At 44.5% G+C, this 17,903-nt stretch overlaps 1 protein-coding gene across 2 annotated transcripts in view; it reads left to right on the forward strand.

Moving 5' to 3' along the window:
* Nucleotides 1-17,903, forward strand: part of LRRK2 (leucine rich repeat kinase 2) — a 114,305-nt gene that overhangs the window by 1,212 nt on the left and 95,190 nt on the right. For both annotated transcript variants that reach the window (XM_058189535.1, XM_058189534.1), the window contains exons 3-6: nucleotides 3,697-3,806; nucleotides 12,046-12,134; nucleotides 14,062-14,196; nucleotides 17,541-17,675. In XM_058189535.1, coding sequence (XP_058045518.1) covers nucleotides 3,697-3,806; nucleotides 12,046-12,134; nucleotides 14,062-14,196; nucleotides 17,541-17,675 — 469 coding nt within the window. The remainder of the gene's footprint in view (nucleotides 1-3,696; nucleotides 3,807-12,045; nucleotides 12,135-14,061; nucleotides 14,197-17,540; nucleotides 17,676-17,903) is intronic.

The following is a 17,903-nucleotide window of genomic DNA, read 5'->3' on the forward strand; positions in this document are numbered from 1 at the left end:
CTGTCTTCTATAGTCTCCTCCTTCTTTTCTTTCTATCTTCTGTCTTCTATAGTCTCTTTCTTCTCTTTCTCCTTCTCCTTCATCCTTCTTCTATCTTCTGTCTTCTATAGTCTCCTTCTCCTTCTTCCTTCTCCTCTTTCTATCTTCTGTCTTCTATAGTCTCTTTCTTCTCTTCTCCTTCTCCTTCTTCCTTCTTCTATCTTGTCTTCTATAGTCTCCTTCTCCTCCTTCTATCTTCTGTCTTCTATAGTCTCCTTCTTCACTTTCTTCTTCTTCTCCTTCTATCTTCTGTCTTCTATAGTCTCCTTCTTCTCTTTCTCTTTCTCCTTCTTCCTTCTCCTCCTTCTATCTTCTGTCTTCTATAGTCTCCTTCTCCTTCTCCTCTCTATCTTCTGTCTTCTATAGTCTCTTTCTTCTCTTTCTCCTTCTCCTTCTTCCTTCTTCTATCTTGTCTTCTATAGTCTCCTTCTCCTCCTTCTATCTTCTGTCTTCTATAGTCTCCTTCTTCACTTTCTTCTTCTCCTTCTCCTTCTATCTTCTGTCTTCTATAGTCTCCTTCACTTTCTCCTTTTTATTTATTTATATTTTATTTTATTTATTTGTCACAACAGTATATATAACCATAAGCATGAAATAACCATACAAATTGGATACAATCAAAGGGAACATTAGGACAGGAAAAGTAGGCATGCTGGTGCTCTTATGTACACCCCTTATGCACACTCCTTCTTCTTCTATCTTCTGTCTTCTATAGTCTCCTTCTTCACTTTCTTCTTCTCCTTCTCTCTTTACCTTCTATCTTCTGTCTTCTATAGTCTCCTTCTTCTCCTTCTCCTTCTCCCTTCTCCTCCTTCTATCTTCTGCCTTCTATAGTCTCCTCCTCCTGGACAGCCACTGGAACGGAATAGGATCACCTGCTTGAACAGGTCTCCTTCTTCTCCTGTCTACCGTCTCCTATCTCCTCCTCTTCCTCCTTCTCCCTCCTCCTCCTCCTTCTTCTCCTTCTCCTTCTCTCTCTGTCTTCTTCTCCTTCTACTCCTTCTATCTTCTATCTTCTCCTTCTCCTCCTGAACAGCCACTGGAACGGAATAGGATCACCTGCTTGAGCAGGGGTTGTACTAGAAGAACTTCAAGGTCCCTTCCAACTCCTCTTCCACCTCCTCCTCCTCCTCTTCCTCCTCCTCGTAGGTCTCCACCTCCTTCTGGACAGTTACTGGAATGGAATAGGGTCTCCTGCTTGAGCAAGGGTTGGACTAAAGACCTTCGGAGTCCCTTCCAATTCCGTTATTCTGTTATTCTCCTGTCTTACCTTCTCTTTCTCCTCCTCTTGGTCCTCCTTCTCCTTCCCCTTGTCCTGTCTGCATTAGCAAGCTCAACGTTATTTTATTTGCTGCATCAAAAAGAGAGAAAGAAAGAGGAAAAAAGAAAGAGGGGGAAAAAGGAGAGAGAGAGAAAAAGAAAGAAAGAAAGACAGAAAGAAAGAAAGAAAGAAAGAAAAAGGAAGAAAGGAAGGAAGAGAAAAAAGGAAGAAAGTCACAATTCAAATTGTCACAATTCACTTTCTATTCTGTTTGGGTCAAAAAAAATGCTGCTTTGACATAATATTGACTTAAACAGAATTTCTGTTTTTTAATTATTATCTTTTTTTTAAAAGGCTGTCTCTGTACCCTCCTTGCAGTTTGAAGAGATGCATAAATTAAGAATCTTAACAAGCCACCTGTTTGATGAACAGCATGTTGCTATAACAGTGGGGAAAATATTATAAGGGAATGATTGCACTTTTAAACGAAAGTCTGGTTTAATTACCATAATAAAAGCAACGTGCAAGTTAGGACGAGGTGGTAGGTGAAAAACTTCACTATAAGATGTCCCTTAAATAAAAAATAAACTACAATTGGACAGGACATTAACAGAAAGCAAAGCTGGTTTGCTTGCATAGCTATAATTTATTTGTTACCGAAACAGTAAATCACAACTTCTGCCCAAATTAACTTGCTAGAAGGCATTTATCTATATCTATATCTATATCTATATCTATATCTATATCTATGTAGGTCTTTGGTTGTTCGGGTTTTCTCCCGTGTAAAATTGGAAATGTCTTGGCAACGTTTCGACGAAGTCTCATTCGTCATTTTCAGGCTTCAGCTTCGTGCTTCTGGGAGCAATGCACGAAGCTGAAGCCTGAAGATGACGATGAGACTCACTGCATTCAATTACAGGAGAAAACCAAAAGACCTATCTAAACACCGTGAAAACCTCAGAAAACATCTATATCTATATCTATATCTATATCTATCTATATCTATATATCTATATCTATATATCTATATCTATGTGTTTTCGTAGGTTTTTACGGGTATAGGTATGTAGGTCTTGGCATATTCGGGTCTTTTCCCATGTAAGGTTGAGAGTATCTTGGCGACGTTTCGACGAGGTCTCACTCATCATCTTCAGGCTGGGGCTTTCGTCTTCGAGCTTGTGCGAGCAAAGCGTGGTCGGAGCTGCCATCTCTCTATAAATACTGGTGGGGAGGTGGGGAGTGTTGGCTTTGTTGCTGTAAATGGGTTGGTTGGCTGTGTGGTTGCATCTTGATTGGTAGATGGAGTGGGTGTTTGCAGATTGGTCGGCTGTTTCTATATCTATCTATCTATCATCTATCTATCTATCTATCTATCTATCTATCTATCTATCTATCTATCTATCTACCTACCTACCTACCTACCTACCTACCTACCTACCTACCTACCTACCTATCTATCTATCTATCTATGAAATGGTTTGATATTTACCCATTTCCACTCCATCAACTTACTTAAATAGCTTGTATTTCAAGAATCTGTTTGCAGGCTATACGGCACAACGAACAAGGAATAACACCGCCTGGAGTGGTATTTTTAATTGAGGGAGCCGCTAAAACATAGACGCTTAAAAAAAATGTAGTGAGAGACACAAAAAAACAAACAGATTTCAAGACAGAAATGAAGGGATTGGCATCCAGCCTCCATTTTGTTCTGTCCAGAAAAGTCTGTGGGTGTTAACGCTTGTTGTTTTTTGTCCCAGTAAAAAAATTACTCCGCTGTCAGCCACAAAGCCACAATATTTCAGTCAGAAATAAAACTCTATTCCCGTTTATAATTATTGCTTGGGATTTTGATGGCTTCTGTGACATTAGATGAAACTGGACAGTTTTGAGTCAGTATGATGGACTGGTAGTCCTTACAACAATTTGTTTAGCGACCGTCCGAAGTGACAACGGCCCTGTAAAAACATAACTTAAGGACCATTAAGTGACTTAATTCAGAGGCTTGACAACTGACTCATATTTATGACGGTCGCAGTGCCCCAGAGGTCGTGACCTTCTGACAAACGAAGACATCGAGGAGGTCAAATTCACTTAACTCATTTAATAACTGCGGTAATTCACTCTGACAAGGGCGGCAAGGAAGGTCGCAAAACGGGACAAAACTCACTTCTTCGCTTAGCGACAGAAATTTTGGGCTCAGCTGTGGTCGTAAGCCGAGAATTCCCTGTACTTTGGCACTGGTTTTTTTGTGGGTGGGGGGCTCTATTCTTGCATTACAGGCGGTGAGGTGGACTTATGAAAATTTTACTCTCTGGGAAATCTTTTAAGTGGGACGTAAAGGAAATTGGTGTACTGTATCTTTAAAAATCAAACGTTGTTTTTCTGTTTTTTAGGTGGGCTGGACACTTCTTTGCAAACTTATTAAAATATGCCCAGAAACTCTGCATCATTTAACAGCACCACAAGGAGTCGGAAAAGACTGGGAAGTTCTCGGGGTCCATCAGTAAGTATATTTTGTGCGGTGTGTATTACGCAAACTCCAGCACAGCCTGTCATTGCAGAAATATAAAATATTATCTTGCACAGGTAGTCCTCGACTTATGAATACAATGGAGCTCAAAATTTCCATGGCTAAGCAAGACAGTGGGTGAAGTGAGTTTTATTTACCCTGTTTTGGGGGCCTTTCCTGGCCCAGTTGTTAAGTGAATCACTGCAGTTGTTAAGTTAGTAACACGGTTGTTAAGTCAATCCAGCTTCCCCCATAGATTTTGCTTACGAGACGGTCGCAAAAGGAGATCACGTGACCCGGGGACGGTGGAACCGTCATAAATATGAACCAATTGCCAAGTGTCTGGATTCTGATCACGTGACTACAGGAATGCCACAACGGTCATAAGTGTGAAAAACAGTGCAAAGTCAGTTTTTTCAGCAACGTTAAATGTCCTAAGTCAGCGATGGCTAAACTTTTTTGGTGCCGAGTTCCGAAAACACCCATAATCCAATGCGCATGCAACCCCCCCACCTGCCCTGCCCCCCCCCAGTTGCCAGCAGTTCCCTGCCACACATGCACAGTGTGTGCCAGATGCATGCTGCTTGCACACATGTGCGATGTGCACCAGACGCACGCTGAGCATGCAGGCACATTGTGCCCCAAACATGCGCCGTGCATGCGTGGTGCGCATCCAAAGGCGCGCTTTACACGGAAAAAGGAGCCATTTGAAGATAAGTAGAACATCAAGGGGGGGGGGAACAGCTGTGCCACGCGATTTAGATTTAGCGAATATAAATCGTGTGGCACAGCTGATTGTTGGAAATACCGCTTCGGACAAACCGGTAGCTTTTATTGCTACCGGTTCGCCCGAACCGGTGCGAATCGGTAGCATTTCACCTCTGCCTAGGATGCGGGCAGCAACCCGTATCGACCATCAGTGCCAGTCGATAATATTTGTGACACATTTTTAAATGTCCAGTTGACTTGAGTTTCATGTTTAATGAATAAAAAAGATCATCATCATCATATCTATTCTTTCGAGCAGGACTGGCTTAATAGGGTTTTTTAAATATGGATTTTATTGGGGTTTATTTTATATTTTGTATTGTATTTTAAATTTAGGCTATTGGAATAAGTTTTTTAAATATTGTTTTTATTGAAATGTATCGTTTTTATTTTATCTCCCTGTTCACCACCCTGAGTCCTTCGGGAGAAGGGCGGTATACAAATTAAATTATTATTATTATTATTATTATTATTATTATTATTATTATTATTATTATTATTATTATTATTATTATTATTATCCTCCTCAAGGCTGAAGAGTCTATTTTTTGATGAAAAGAATGTTTCTCAGTGCTGAGAAAACTGTCAGTGCTATTCGTGTCACAGGACTCTTAAGACGACAACAACAACAACAACAACAACAATAATAATAATAATAATAATAATTTAATTTCTATACCGCTCTTCTCCCGAAGGACTCAGGGCGGTTCACAGCCAAGTAAAAAACAATAAATAGATACAATACAAATAAAACCAATATTAAAAAACCTATTCAATTTGGCGCCTCGTTAAAATACATTAAAACCATAAAACCCCAGTAAAATTAAGACTAATAAAATAATTCTATGCCAGTCCCGCACGGAAGAATAAATACGTCTTCAGCTCGCGGCGGAAGGTCCGGAGGTCAGGAAGTTGTCGAAGTCCTGGGGGAAGTTCGTTCCAGAGGGTAGGAGCCCCCACAGAGAAGGCCCTCCCCCTGGGGGCCGCCAGCCGACATTGTTTGGCTGACGGCACCCTGAGGAGGCCCTCCCTGCGAGAGCGCACGGGTCGGTGGGAGGCAAACGGTGGCAGTAGGCGATCCCGTAGATAACCCGGTCCTAAGCGATAGAGAAGTGAATATAGAAAATAGAGAAGTGAAAATGTTTAACTTTCAGAAGTCGGAGTAAAAGCTGGGGTCAGCTTCCCTTTTTCTGAAGGGCTGTTGGGCGGAAGGAATTATAGCATTTTTCTGCACTCTCATTCTGCCTCTGGGCTGCCTGAGACTGGGTGGGGTGAGGGAGAAAGGCAATGAAATCAGTCCGCGAGTCAGATTTAGAATAAATCTATTTCTCTGCAGAAACTGCATCGTGAGCTCTATTCAGACGTTAGGCCGGTGGTAAAATCTGAACCGGTTTGCTACCGGTTCGCTGGCCACGCATGTGCACTGTGTGCCAAACGCGCACTGTACACATATGCGCACTGCGCACAAAATGCATGCTGTGCATGCACATGCGGAAAAAGGGGAGATCCGGGGAGCGGGGGTGGGGCTTGGCCAGCTTGACATCACTCATCGAGGATCTGGTTTTGGCCGTGACGGCCTCCTGCAGCAAAAACGGAGCTCGGGGAGGTCCCGTGAGGTCCACCCGGGCTCCGTTTTCAGCCGCAACGGCTTCCCGCATCCCTCTGCCAGTAAAAATGGAGCTTGGGCGATCCTTCCGAGCTCCATTTTTGCTGGCAGAGGCACCAACGGGCTGGTCCTTCGCTGTTTCCAGGGCAGGCCCACGGGCCAGATCTAAGCACCCTGCGGCCTTGAGTTTGACACCACTGCCCTATACCATTTCAGACAAACGGTTGTCCAGTCTCTTCTTGAAAGCCTCCAGTGATGCAGCGCCCCCAATTCTGGGGGCAAACTGTTCCATTGGTGGCAGCCGGGGGGGAGAGAGTACCGCTACAAGTCATGAGTACATGAGCCAGGGAAGGATTGTGGCTTCCTGAGCACATACTAAATAGTAGATCCCTGAAACCTTGGAAGCTCGTATTCCATGGCAAAGATCTCTGGAAAAAATGGTATTGGAATGATTAAAGGCCGGGAGACTAAAACATAGGAAGAACTTTGCAGGATTTGGGCAGAGGTGGGTTTCAGCAAGTTCTGACCAGTTCTGGAGAACCGGTAGCGGAAATTTTGAGTAGTTTGGAGAACCGGTAGTTAGAAATTCTGACTGACCCTCTATTCTCTGCCTCCCAAGTCCCAGCTGATTGGGAAGAAATGGGGATTTTGCAGTAACCTGCCCCTGGAGTGGGGTGGGAATGGAGATTTTACAGTATCCTTCCCCTGCCACGCCCACAAAGCCACACCCACAAAACCAGTGGTAAAAGAATTTGAAACCCACCACTGGATTTGGCTGGTCTAGAGAAAAGAAAGACTAGAGGGGACATGATAGCAGAGTTCCAATATATGAGGGGCTGCCACAAAGAAGAGGGGGATCAATTTATTTTCCAAAGCACCAGAAGGCAAAACAAGAAACAATGAATGGAAAATAATCAAGAAAAGCAACCTGGCATTTAGAAGAAACTTCCTAACAGTGAGGACAATTAACCAGTGGAACGGCCTTGCCTTTAGAAACTGTGGGAGCTCCATTACTGGAGGTTTTTAAGAAGAGACTGGGCAGCCATTTGTCTGAAACTTTATAGGGTCTCCTACTTGAGCGGGGGGTTGGACTAGAACAGCAGTCACCAACTGGTGGTCCGTGGACCACTGGGTGGTCCGTGAGAAAATGTTGGTGGTCCGCAGAAAAATTATTTGCCTTTTTTATATAGCACTAAATCAGGGGTCCTCAAACTACGGCCCCTGGGACAGATACGTGCGATGAATGTTTGTGTTGCTGCAGAGAGTCTCCCTCTTTGGGTTCTTCTTGTGTGGGTCGGAGGGGGGCAGAAATTCTGACTTGGGGTCTGCTTCAGCCTCCTGGTGAGGGGCTTTGGGCGAAGGCTGGAGGGAAGAGCCACTGGTGGCGAAGAGCCAGAGGGCCTCGTTCCGGTGGGACTGCATCATGGCCTGGAACTGGCTGACCATCTCCTCCAGGTGCCACTACCTGGCCTTGCACTCCCGCGGGTCTTCCCTCTGCTTGGAAAGCCTATGCTCCTAGTTCTCAGTGAGGTGCTTCTGCTGAGCATCCTTCTTGGTCAGATCCAATTTGAACTGAGCCAGCTGTTTTGCCAACTCTTTCTTGAGGTGGCTGCTTAGCTCCAACAACTGCTTCCCGTTGAGACCCTAAGGAGCCCGGGCGGGGAGGTAAGGAGTGGCTGGGAGGGGAGAGGTGAGTAGAGGCCATCAAGGTGCCCCTCGACGTGAGTGACATCGAGTTGGCCACGCCCACCTAGTCACATGACCACCTAGCCACACCCACCCAGCCGGTCATTAGGCAAGTCATATTAGTGGTCCGCGGGATTTAAAATTATGAATTTAGTGGTCCCTTAGGTCCGAAAGGTTGGGGACCCCTGGACTAGATGACCTCCAAGGTCCCTTCCAGCTCTATTAGGATGGATCGAGTTGTAATCGACCCTCCTGGCATCCCCATTGACTTTACTTGTAGGGTGGTGACCCCCCCAATCTTTCGGGTACCAGGGATCGGTTCCGTGGAGAGAGGTTTTTCCCCGGACCGGAGGGAGCGTGGTTTCTTGTGCTGCCTGCATCCCACGGATGGGGCTTCGCTTGTTTGTGCAGCCTGGCTTCTGGCATCGTGTTTCACAGTTACGACCTTTGCAGCGTCCTCACGGTCACGTGATCAAAATTCAAAAGCTTGGCAACTGGCATGTACTTATGACGGTTGCAGTCTCCCGGGGTCACGTGATCCCCTTTGGCGACCTTCTGCCAAGCCAATTCAATGGGGGAAGCCGGATTCACTAAACGACCACGTTACGAACTTAACGATGCAGGGATTCACTTAACCACCGTGGCAAGGAAGGTCCTACAATGGGGCAAAACCCACTTAACAAACGTCTCGTTTAGCAACAGGAATTTGGGGCACAGTTGTGGTCGTAACTCGAGGACTTACTTGCATTCTACGGATTAACGGAATGCGTTCTGCGAAGGACTGCTTTGTTTTGTCTGCACCGAATCTTCCAGTAGTTACGGTCAACGCCTTAATGTTTTGATACGCACAAACACACAAACACACACATACAATACTCCATGCAGTATTATCCGCTGCTAACCTGAAGATCTTTTTCCTAAATGGTTCTATAGATCAGGGGTCTCCAACCTTGGTCCCTTTAATATTTGTGGACTTCAACTTCCTGCGCAGGCTGCATTGGTTGCCAGTGGTCTTCCGGGTGCGATTCAAGGTTTTGGTCATCACCTTTAAAGCGCTCCATGGCATAGGACCGGGATATTTACGGGACCGCCTGCTGCCACCAGTAGCCTCCCATCGACCTGTGCGCTCTCACAGGGAGGGCCTCCTTAGGGTGCCGTCGGCCAAACAATGTCGGCTGGCGGCCCCCAGGGGAAGGGCCTTCTCTGTGGGGGCTCCTGCCCTGTGGAATGAGCTGCCCGTGGGGCTACGCTTACTCCCTGATCTTCGGACCTTTAAGCGCGAGCTTTTTTCTTTCATCAAGCAGGGCTGGCCTAATGATAAATTTTAATTGAGGGCTTTTAGTGGGGTTTTAGCGGGGTTATTTTATTTTATAATTTTATCTACTTATTTTAAATATTCAGCTCATGGAATCAGATTTTTAAATATATATTGTATTTTAATTTTTTGTACATGTGTTTTATCTATGCTGTACACCGCCCTGAGTCTTCGGAGAAGGGCACTATAAAAATGTGAACAATAAATAAACTCCCAGAGTTCCTTCAACAGGGAGTTGAAGTCCACAAGTCTTAAAGGGACCAAGGTTGGAGACCCCTGCTATAAATAGTTCAAACTTATTTTCTGTATGTGAGATTTTTTTTTTTTCCGCTCTAATTTGCGTCACTTTGCACAATCAAACAGGATGGGCGTTTACTCTGGTTTTTTTTAAACTACTAGCTGATAACCCGGTGTTGGCTGGGTATTTATTTGTAAGGTTTTTGAATGCAGCTGAGAATCTGATGAATCCAATAAAACTCTGAACACGAGGCAGCGGATAAATCAGCTTTTATTTTTCTGATCAGAAAGCAAAACTTGATTCAAGATGATGAAATGAACGAGGCAGCACAATTAATAGAAAATTTAGAACATCTTATACGAAGTGAGGGAAGAAAATACCTATAGTTAAATAAACGATGAATTGACCAACATATTTGGATATATATTAAATTGGTAAAATGTAAAATTAGATAAATTTACATGTTATGCATATGGTGAAATTGCACAAAAGATTTGTAATCAACCAACCGACACGCTGTTTGTATTTGTACTGAAGATGTTTTTATGTATGTCTGTCTAAAAAAATAAAAAATTATAAAAAAAGAAAGAAAGCAAAACTGGGCGACCTTTTTCATCTCCCACCTTAAACAGAGCAGGCAGAGAGAAAAGTAGGTGCATGCTAACTAAAACCTTTTCTTTTTCTCATCAAAAACGCTCTGCGCATGCTCAGAAGCCACATGCGCTCACGAAGAGAGCGAGCCCGCCCGTGCACTACCGAGAATGAACCGGTAGCGCCAGGATTTGAATCCCGTGGGATTCAAATCCTGGCGCTACCGGTTCATTCTCGGTAGTGCACGGGCGGGCTCGCTCTCTTCGTGAGCACGTGTGGCTTCTGAGCATGCGCAGAGCGTTTTTGATGACATCTGGCCAGGTGGGAGGAGCCTCCCACTACCGCCACTACCGGTTTGCTCGAACCGGGGTGAACCGGGAGCAACCCACCACGGGTTTACACATATTACTTGCATAGATCGTCATTGCTATAGAAACATTATTTCATATCCATGGTTGCTATCTCACATTAGGTTGCTGAGAATACACATTTTAAGTTACAAGCGAGGGTATTTGGCAATTACCTTAAGAGGCTTTATCTTTGCAGTTGGCACATTAGGTTACAACGGAGTTTCTCTCAGCGGGGAATCAAAAGTTGAGTTAGGTACGCTCTGTGTATGCTCTAATCTTTTCATTACCTTTCAATTTATCCCAGTCCTGCGTCAGACAGGAAAAGGAATGATTTATATCTATAGTGTCAAATCAATACCAGAGGGAGCCCCCTTGTGGAGTACTGTGAAGCCGTTACCATGGCAACTCCACTGTGCTGTACAGTAGAAGCCATTTTAAGGCACAACAGGCTGTATCTTAACAAAATCCAAAATGCACACTATCACTGTCAAAAGTACTGTGATTTGACAGTATAGATATAATTCATTCCTTTTCATTTCAGTGGCCCAGGCGTTCCAGAATTATGCTGTGACACACACACACACACTGAGGGGTGTTAGGGGTGTCTTACCCACACAGTATTTCTTTCCAGAGAGTAAGTCACCTGTGTACCAAGTTTGGTTGAAATTGCTCGAGGCGTTCCAGAGTTATGCTGGAACACACACACACACACACATCATCCAGTATCAATAGATCCAGGAATTGTTCACAATCAGTTTTAATTTCCCTATTATGAATCATCCACAGGCTTGGCCTGCTGACCGGTTTATTCCTAAACCCAAACAATTTGTGAGCAAGTCCAAGAAACAGTCCAAAGACAATTTTTGGGGGGGCTCCCATCCTTCTTTTCTCTATGTAGAACATTTAAGATTAGCCATTTTCAAAAGAATAATTCGGGGTTTCAACCTGAGCTGGGGTTGCAAGAGAATAAATAAAAAAATGAGATCCAGACAGCTGTGAGGAAAGAAGAAATACTTAGTTTATACTTATACTTTCGGATGCCTTGTTTTTTAACCAATCTATGTTGGTAACCGAGAATTGTGGTTTAATGACTATCCTGCTTCGTGGCATCTAAATTGCATTTGTTGGAAACAGATAAGTTTTGGTTAAATATGTCTAGGACAGTGATGGCTAACCATTTCTGGACCGTGTACCCAAAACGCAAGCGCGCCCAAACCCCCCACATGCAATGCGCATGCAGTCCCGCACATGCGTGTGCAGCCCTCACATGCGCCCCGCCCCCCGTGCATACATACGTGGGCCCCCTGCACGCCCCCTGTGCATGCGTGACAGAGACCCGATGACCAGCTGGCTGGCAGGAGGCGCCCACCCATGCGCGGCAGAGCTGAACTGGGGCGATGGCTTGCATGTCCATACAGAGAGGGTGCTGCATGCCCCCTGTGGCACATGTGCCATAGATTTGCCATAGATTTGCCATCACATTATCTAGGATAATGCTCTCTCTCTCTCCCTAAGCCAAAACCAGTGACTGTGGAATAGAAATTTCAATTGCTTGCTTATATGCGGGAACATTATGTTTATCTGAATCCATAAGTATGCCTGTTCATTTTATTATGATTGTAGCTAACGTATTTTGGATTGCAATTCAGATTTTCTTCTTCTTCTTCTTTTTACGTTAGGCAAATTCTGAAGATGCTTAAAACCCACAGCGCTGATGTGCATCTGTCAACGGTTGGCTTGAAAGCATTAAATCTACTTCTTTCTTCAGGTACGTAGTTTTCCTTAAAAGTTATTGGCACGTGATATAATGTTAGTGGTCCAAGACCTTCAGTATTCTCAGCGTGTTTATTGTTCTTTGAACCTGTTCTGTCCCCCTTCGCCTCCGTCTGGGCGATGGCTTAATTAGCCGGCACTATCAGCTCTGGCAGCAAAATAGCGAGCATCTGCCAAGTGTCTCTGTTATCTCCCTGGACACCGATGAGTCAGCCGGGAACAAACTTCAGCTCTTAGTTAATCAGTTGATTTGCGTGCTATGCACAGCAGCTCTGGCTGCCTTTATATCCTGTAGGGTGTGGCTCCATGACTCAGCACTTCCTAGGTCTGCCCCACCCCTGCTTCTGTTGTTCCCTCCTCTCCTGCCTACGAAACCTAGGGTCCAGCCAGGCCTGATTGCCATCAGCTGGGTCTGGAGGCATGGCCTGGGGGGGGAAGAGTCAGGGGACGGAGGCCTCGTTATCTCCTCCACCTTGCCTGCCTTTGGCTCCTGGAGCTGAGCCAGGGAAGCCGGTACTCCCGAGGTAAGTCCTGATGGCCTTTCCCCCTCACTTTCCAAGTCACTTTCTGTCAGGAGGCCCGGCTCGGGGGGCGCAGACACAACAGAACCCTTGCATATGAAATGATGGGGGAAAATTATTTTTTTTAAATTTATATTTATATTATTGTATATTTGATGGGTTGATTAAATGCTACGACCGTCAACGCTTAAAGACCGCATAGGTAGAATTTTGTGGGGTCCTTGGAGGTCTCTGACTGGGTGGCTTTCATGTAGACCTTTCATTACCAAACCAGGTAATATTATCATCCTTGTAATCTCTTTGTTTCTCCCTACTGATTCCAGCAGAGTGGAGTGGAATGGAATGGAATTGAACGAAATAGGTGGAACGGAACAAAACAAAACAGAACCGAACAGAATAAATGGAATGGGATAGAGATAGAACAGAACAGAACAGAATGGAAAACGCGGAATGAAATAGAAAATGTGGAATGGGATGGGATGGGACAGGAGGGGACGGGATGGGATGGGACAGAATGGAAAATATGGAATGAAATAGAAAATATGGGATGGGATGGGATGGAATAGGGAATGAATAGAATAGAATAGAATAGAATAGAATAGAATAGAATAGAATAGAATAGAATAGAAAATACGGAATGAAATAGAAAATATGGAATGGGATGGGATGGGATAGGATAGGATGGGACAGAATTATATTTGATGCCATATAAATATAAATAATAAATAAATAAATAAATAAATAAATAAATAAATAAATAAATAAATAAATAAATAAATAAATAAAAATACGGAATGAAATAGAAAATATGGGATAGGATGGGATGGAATGGAATAGGGAATGAATAGAATAGAATAGAATAGAATAGAATAGAATAGAATAGAATGGAAAATACGGAATGAAATAGAAAATATGGGATGGGATGGAATGGAATAGGGAATGAATAGAATAGAATAGAATAGAATAGAATAGAATAGAATAGAACAGAACAGAACAGAACAGAACAGAACAGAACAGAACAGAACAGAATGGAAAATACGGAATGAAATAGAAAATATGGGATGGGATGGAATGGAATATGGAATGAATATAATAGAATAGAACAGAACAACAGAACAGAACAGAACAGAACAGGTGGAATAGAGGGGGGTGGGGTAGGGTAGAGTACAGTATGGTACAGTACAATGCAATACTTAACAACTGTCTCACTTAGCAATGAAAATTTTGGGCTCCATTGTGGTCATAAGTAAAGGACTACCTCCACTTCTCTGGGAATAATACTTTTTCCTTCAGACCGACCTATTTCTGAGTTGACGTCTATGGATTTGTATTGATGAAAGCAAAATGAACAGAGTACTTTGCAAGCGAATGATCTCCAGAGTTTTTTCTTGTATCAATTAGATGAAATCACGCTTCTTCTCTTAGAAGAAGGGACCGATATATTTTTACTGATATTTGATGCCATGGATACCTTTCCTGATAATGAAAAAATCCAGAGATATGGATGCAAAGCTTTGCACCTGCTTTTAGAAAAAGGTAAGCTACATATGTATACATTTTCACCATTTTGGCCTTGCTTAGAAAAGCCGGTAAGAAGCTTACGATTTTTGCTACCGGTCAAGGAGAGAGAGAAAAAAAATACTAAATAAATAAATTCTCAGTCTCTAATTTTCCATGCAAGGGACGTGGTGGCTCAGGGGCTAAGACAGCTGAGCTTGTCGATCAAAAGGTTGGCAGTTCGGTGGTTCGAATCCCGAGTGCTGCCATGTTACAGGGTGAGCTCCTGTTACTAGTTCCAGCTTCTGCCAACCTAGCAGTTTCGAAAGCATGTAAAAATGCAAGTAGAAAAAATAGGGACCACCTTTGGTGGGAAGGGAACAGTGTTCCGTGCACCTTTGGTGTTGAGTCATGCCGGCCACATGACCACGGAGACGTCTTTGGACAGCGCTGGCTCTTTGGCTTTGAAACAGAGATGAGCACCGCCCCCTAGAGTCGGGAATGACTAGCACGTATATGCGAGGGGAACCTTTACCTTTTTAATTTTCCATGCACTGTTTTGTCTAACCAAGGGGCGTCAAAGTAGATTTCTACGAAGGCCGGATAAGCATTGTAGTTCTTCTCTGTGGGCTGGCCGGAGGGTGGTGGTGGGAGGAGGTGGGATGGGCACAGGGGTGAAATGTTCCCGGTTCGGACCCCATCGCCCGATCCGGTAGCGATGGTGGGTGGTTCGGAGAACCGGTAGCAAAAATCCCTGCCCCCACCCCATGCCAAACTGAGCCACGTGATCGTCAGAGCCTTTTTTTTTTAACTTTTAAAAGCATTTTTTCATCGGCCGAAAAAATGCTTTTAAAAGTAAAAAAAAAAAAAACCTCTGATGATCGCGCGGCTCAGCTGGGCATGGGGGCAGGGTAGGGATTTTTGCTACCGGTTCTCCGAACCACCCACCATCGCTACCGGATCGGACGAGCCGGTCCGAACCGGAAGCATTTCACCCCTGATCTAAAGGCCTTGGCAAATCTTTCTCCCACAGCTCTAAATAATTTAAGAGTCAAATAAATAGTTGTTCCCTAAGTATACTTGTGAGGCCCTCAACAGATAATGAGAGCTGAATGGGGTTTCAAGAGATTCCCAAAACAGCTGTGTTAAAAAGTTCTCGTGGTTTAAGAAACGGTCCGGACTACACAATTCATCAGGCAAATAAGGTTGTGCCTTGGATCAAGATCTCGGTGTCCTTTGACTCGTTTAGCTTCTTTTGATATAAAGTCTCTCATAAATCAGGATGGCTGCCATGAGAGGCAGGTGCTACGACACTGGGAACATTCTGTCTTTCAATTAAGAAGGAAAAAAATTACTCAACTTGTTGGGCGTGGACACTCTGTGGCGTTTAAAGAGCATGAACTATTCTAAGTATCTGGCGGGTTTCGCAATGAAGTCATTATTGCCCACTACAGTTTTCTGGAGTATCAACGTCTTTCAAATTTCACTTTAATAAGAGGTGGGTTTCACATAATTTTGCAATTGCTTGGCTCGCGGGTGTGGTTTGCGCGCATGCGTGTGACTTAGAAAACGTGGTTAAATAGGACGGCATAGTGCCGGGGCAGGTCACCACTACCGGTTCTCTAGAACCGGTCTGATCCAGCTAAATACTACCACTGGCTTTAATGCAGTCCCAAGGAGTGGGGAAATCCAAATTTTTTTTTACTACCGGTTCTGTGGGCATGGCTTGGTGGGCATGGCAGGGGAAGGATAGTGCAAAATCCCCATTCCTTCTCTACTCCTGGGGAAAGAATATTGCAAACTCCCCAATCCAGAGGGAAGGATATTGCAAAATCCCCATTCCCTCCCCACTCCTGGGGGAAGGATATTGCAAAATCCCCATTCCCTCTCTACTCCTAGGGGAAGGGATATTGCAAACTCCCCAATCCAGGGGGAAGGATATTGCAAAACCCCCATTCCCACCCCACTCCTGGGGGAAGGATATTGCAAAATCCCCATTCCCACCCCACTCCAGGGGAAGAATACTGCAAAATCCCCATTCCCACCCCACTCCGGGGGAAGGATATTGCAAAATCCCCATTCCCACCCCACTGGAACCAGCCAGAAGTGGTATTTGCCGGTTCTCCGAACTGCTCAAAATTTCCGCTACCGGTTCTCCAGAACCTGTCAGAACCTGCTGGATTTCCCTCCGTGGTCCTGGGGGCATCTTGTTCTCCTTTTGCGTTCTTCTCACAAGCAAAGTCAATGGTGAAACCAGATTCACTTAACAACCGTGTTACTAACTTAGCAACTGCGGTGATTCATGGAACGGCGGTGGCACGAAAGGTTGTAAAATGGGGCAAAACTCACTTAATAACTGTCTCGCTTAGCAATAGAAGTTTTGGGCGGAATTGTGGTCGTAGGTGGAGGAGAACCTACACATCTCAAATTACATTTCTCCTCTCCTCCTTAAATCTCAGAGGACCCCCATTATTGATCGCCAGTTGCGCCCCTTTCTAGACCAGGATGCCTTATGCACGGTCACTCACGCCCTCGTCACTTCTCGCCTGGACTACTGTAACGCTCTCTACATGGGGCTCCCCTTGAGGTGCACCCGGAGACTTCAGTTAGTTCAGAATGCAGCCGCGCGGGTGATAGAGGGGGCCACTCATGGCTCCCATATAACACCAATCCTGTGCAGGCTGCACTGGCTACCTGTGGTTTTCCGAGTGCACTTCAAGGTGTTGGTTACCACCTTTAAAGCGCTCCATGGCATAGGACCGGGATATCTTCGGGACCGCCTTCTGTTACCACATGCCTCCCACCGGCCGGTACGCTCCCATAGAGAGGGCCTCCTCAGGGTGCCGTCAGCCAAACAGTGTAGGCTGGCGACCCCCAGGGGGAGAGCCTTCTCTGTGGGGGCACCTACCCTCTGGAATGAGCTTCCCCCAGGACTTCGACAACTTCCTGACCTCCGGACCTTTCGCCGCGAGCTTAAAACATATCTATTCTTCCGAGCAGGACTGGCTTAATAGGGTTTTTAAACATGGATTTTATTGGGGTTTATTTTATATTTTGTATTGTATTTTAAATTTAGGCTTTTGGAATAAGTTTTTTAAATAGTGTTTTTATTGAAATGTATTGTATTATTTTATCTGCCTGTTCACCGCCCTGAGTCCTTCGGGAGAAGGGCGGTATAAAAATTAAATTATTATTATTATTATTATTATTATTATTATTATTATTTCAATACTGGTGGGTCCTCATCTGACTCCTGTTCAAAAGAGAATATAGATGGCCGAGACTTTGACTTCTCCTCCTTTTACCATCTGAGTATTGAATGTGTCAATGCCATTATCCAGGCAAGGTCTTGACTTCCTTCATGCCTTTGTCTTGTCATGCAGTTCCCGAGGAGCAGCTGGTTGAATTTGTCGAAGAGAACGATCACTTGATCATACTAAAAGTGTTTAAAAAGTTCCCCGAGAAGGAAAATGTCCTCTGTTGTGCCCTTCGGTCGTTGTATGTTTTGGCTGGGCCACGTAAGTCGGGTTATCAGAAGATATTGTTGGGTGAACGAATACATTGGTCAGTTATCATCCTTGTGCTGGCATTGTAAATTGTCCACCAATGAATTCACGAAAGAGGTGTCTTGAATGTACTACAAACAATTAGTGCCACTAACACAATGGCAGTCCAATCTCTTCTTTAAAACTTCCAGTGTTGGAGCTCCCACAACTTCTGGAGGCAAGTGGTTCCACTGATTAATT

Source organism: Ahaetulla prasina, chromosome 7, assembly GCF_028640845.1.
Source record: "Ahaetulla prasina isolate Xishuangbanna chromosome 7, ASM2864084v1, whole genome shotgun sequence".
Lineage (NCBI taxonomy): Eukaryota > Metazoa > Chordata > Lepidosauria > Squamata > Colubridae > Ahaetulla > Ahaetulla prasina.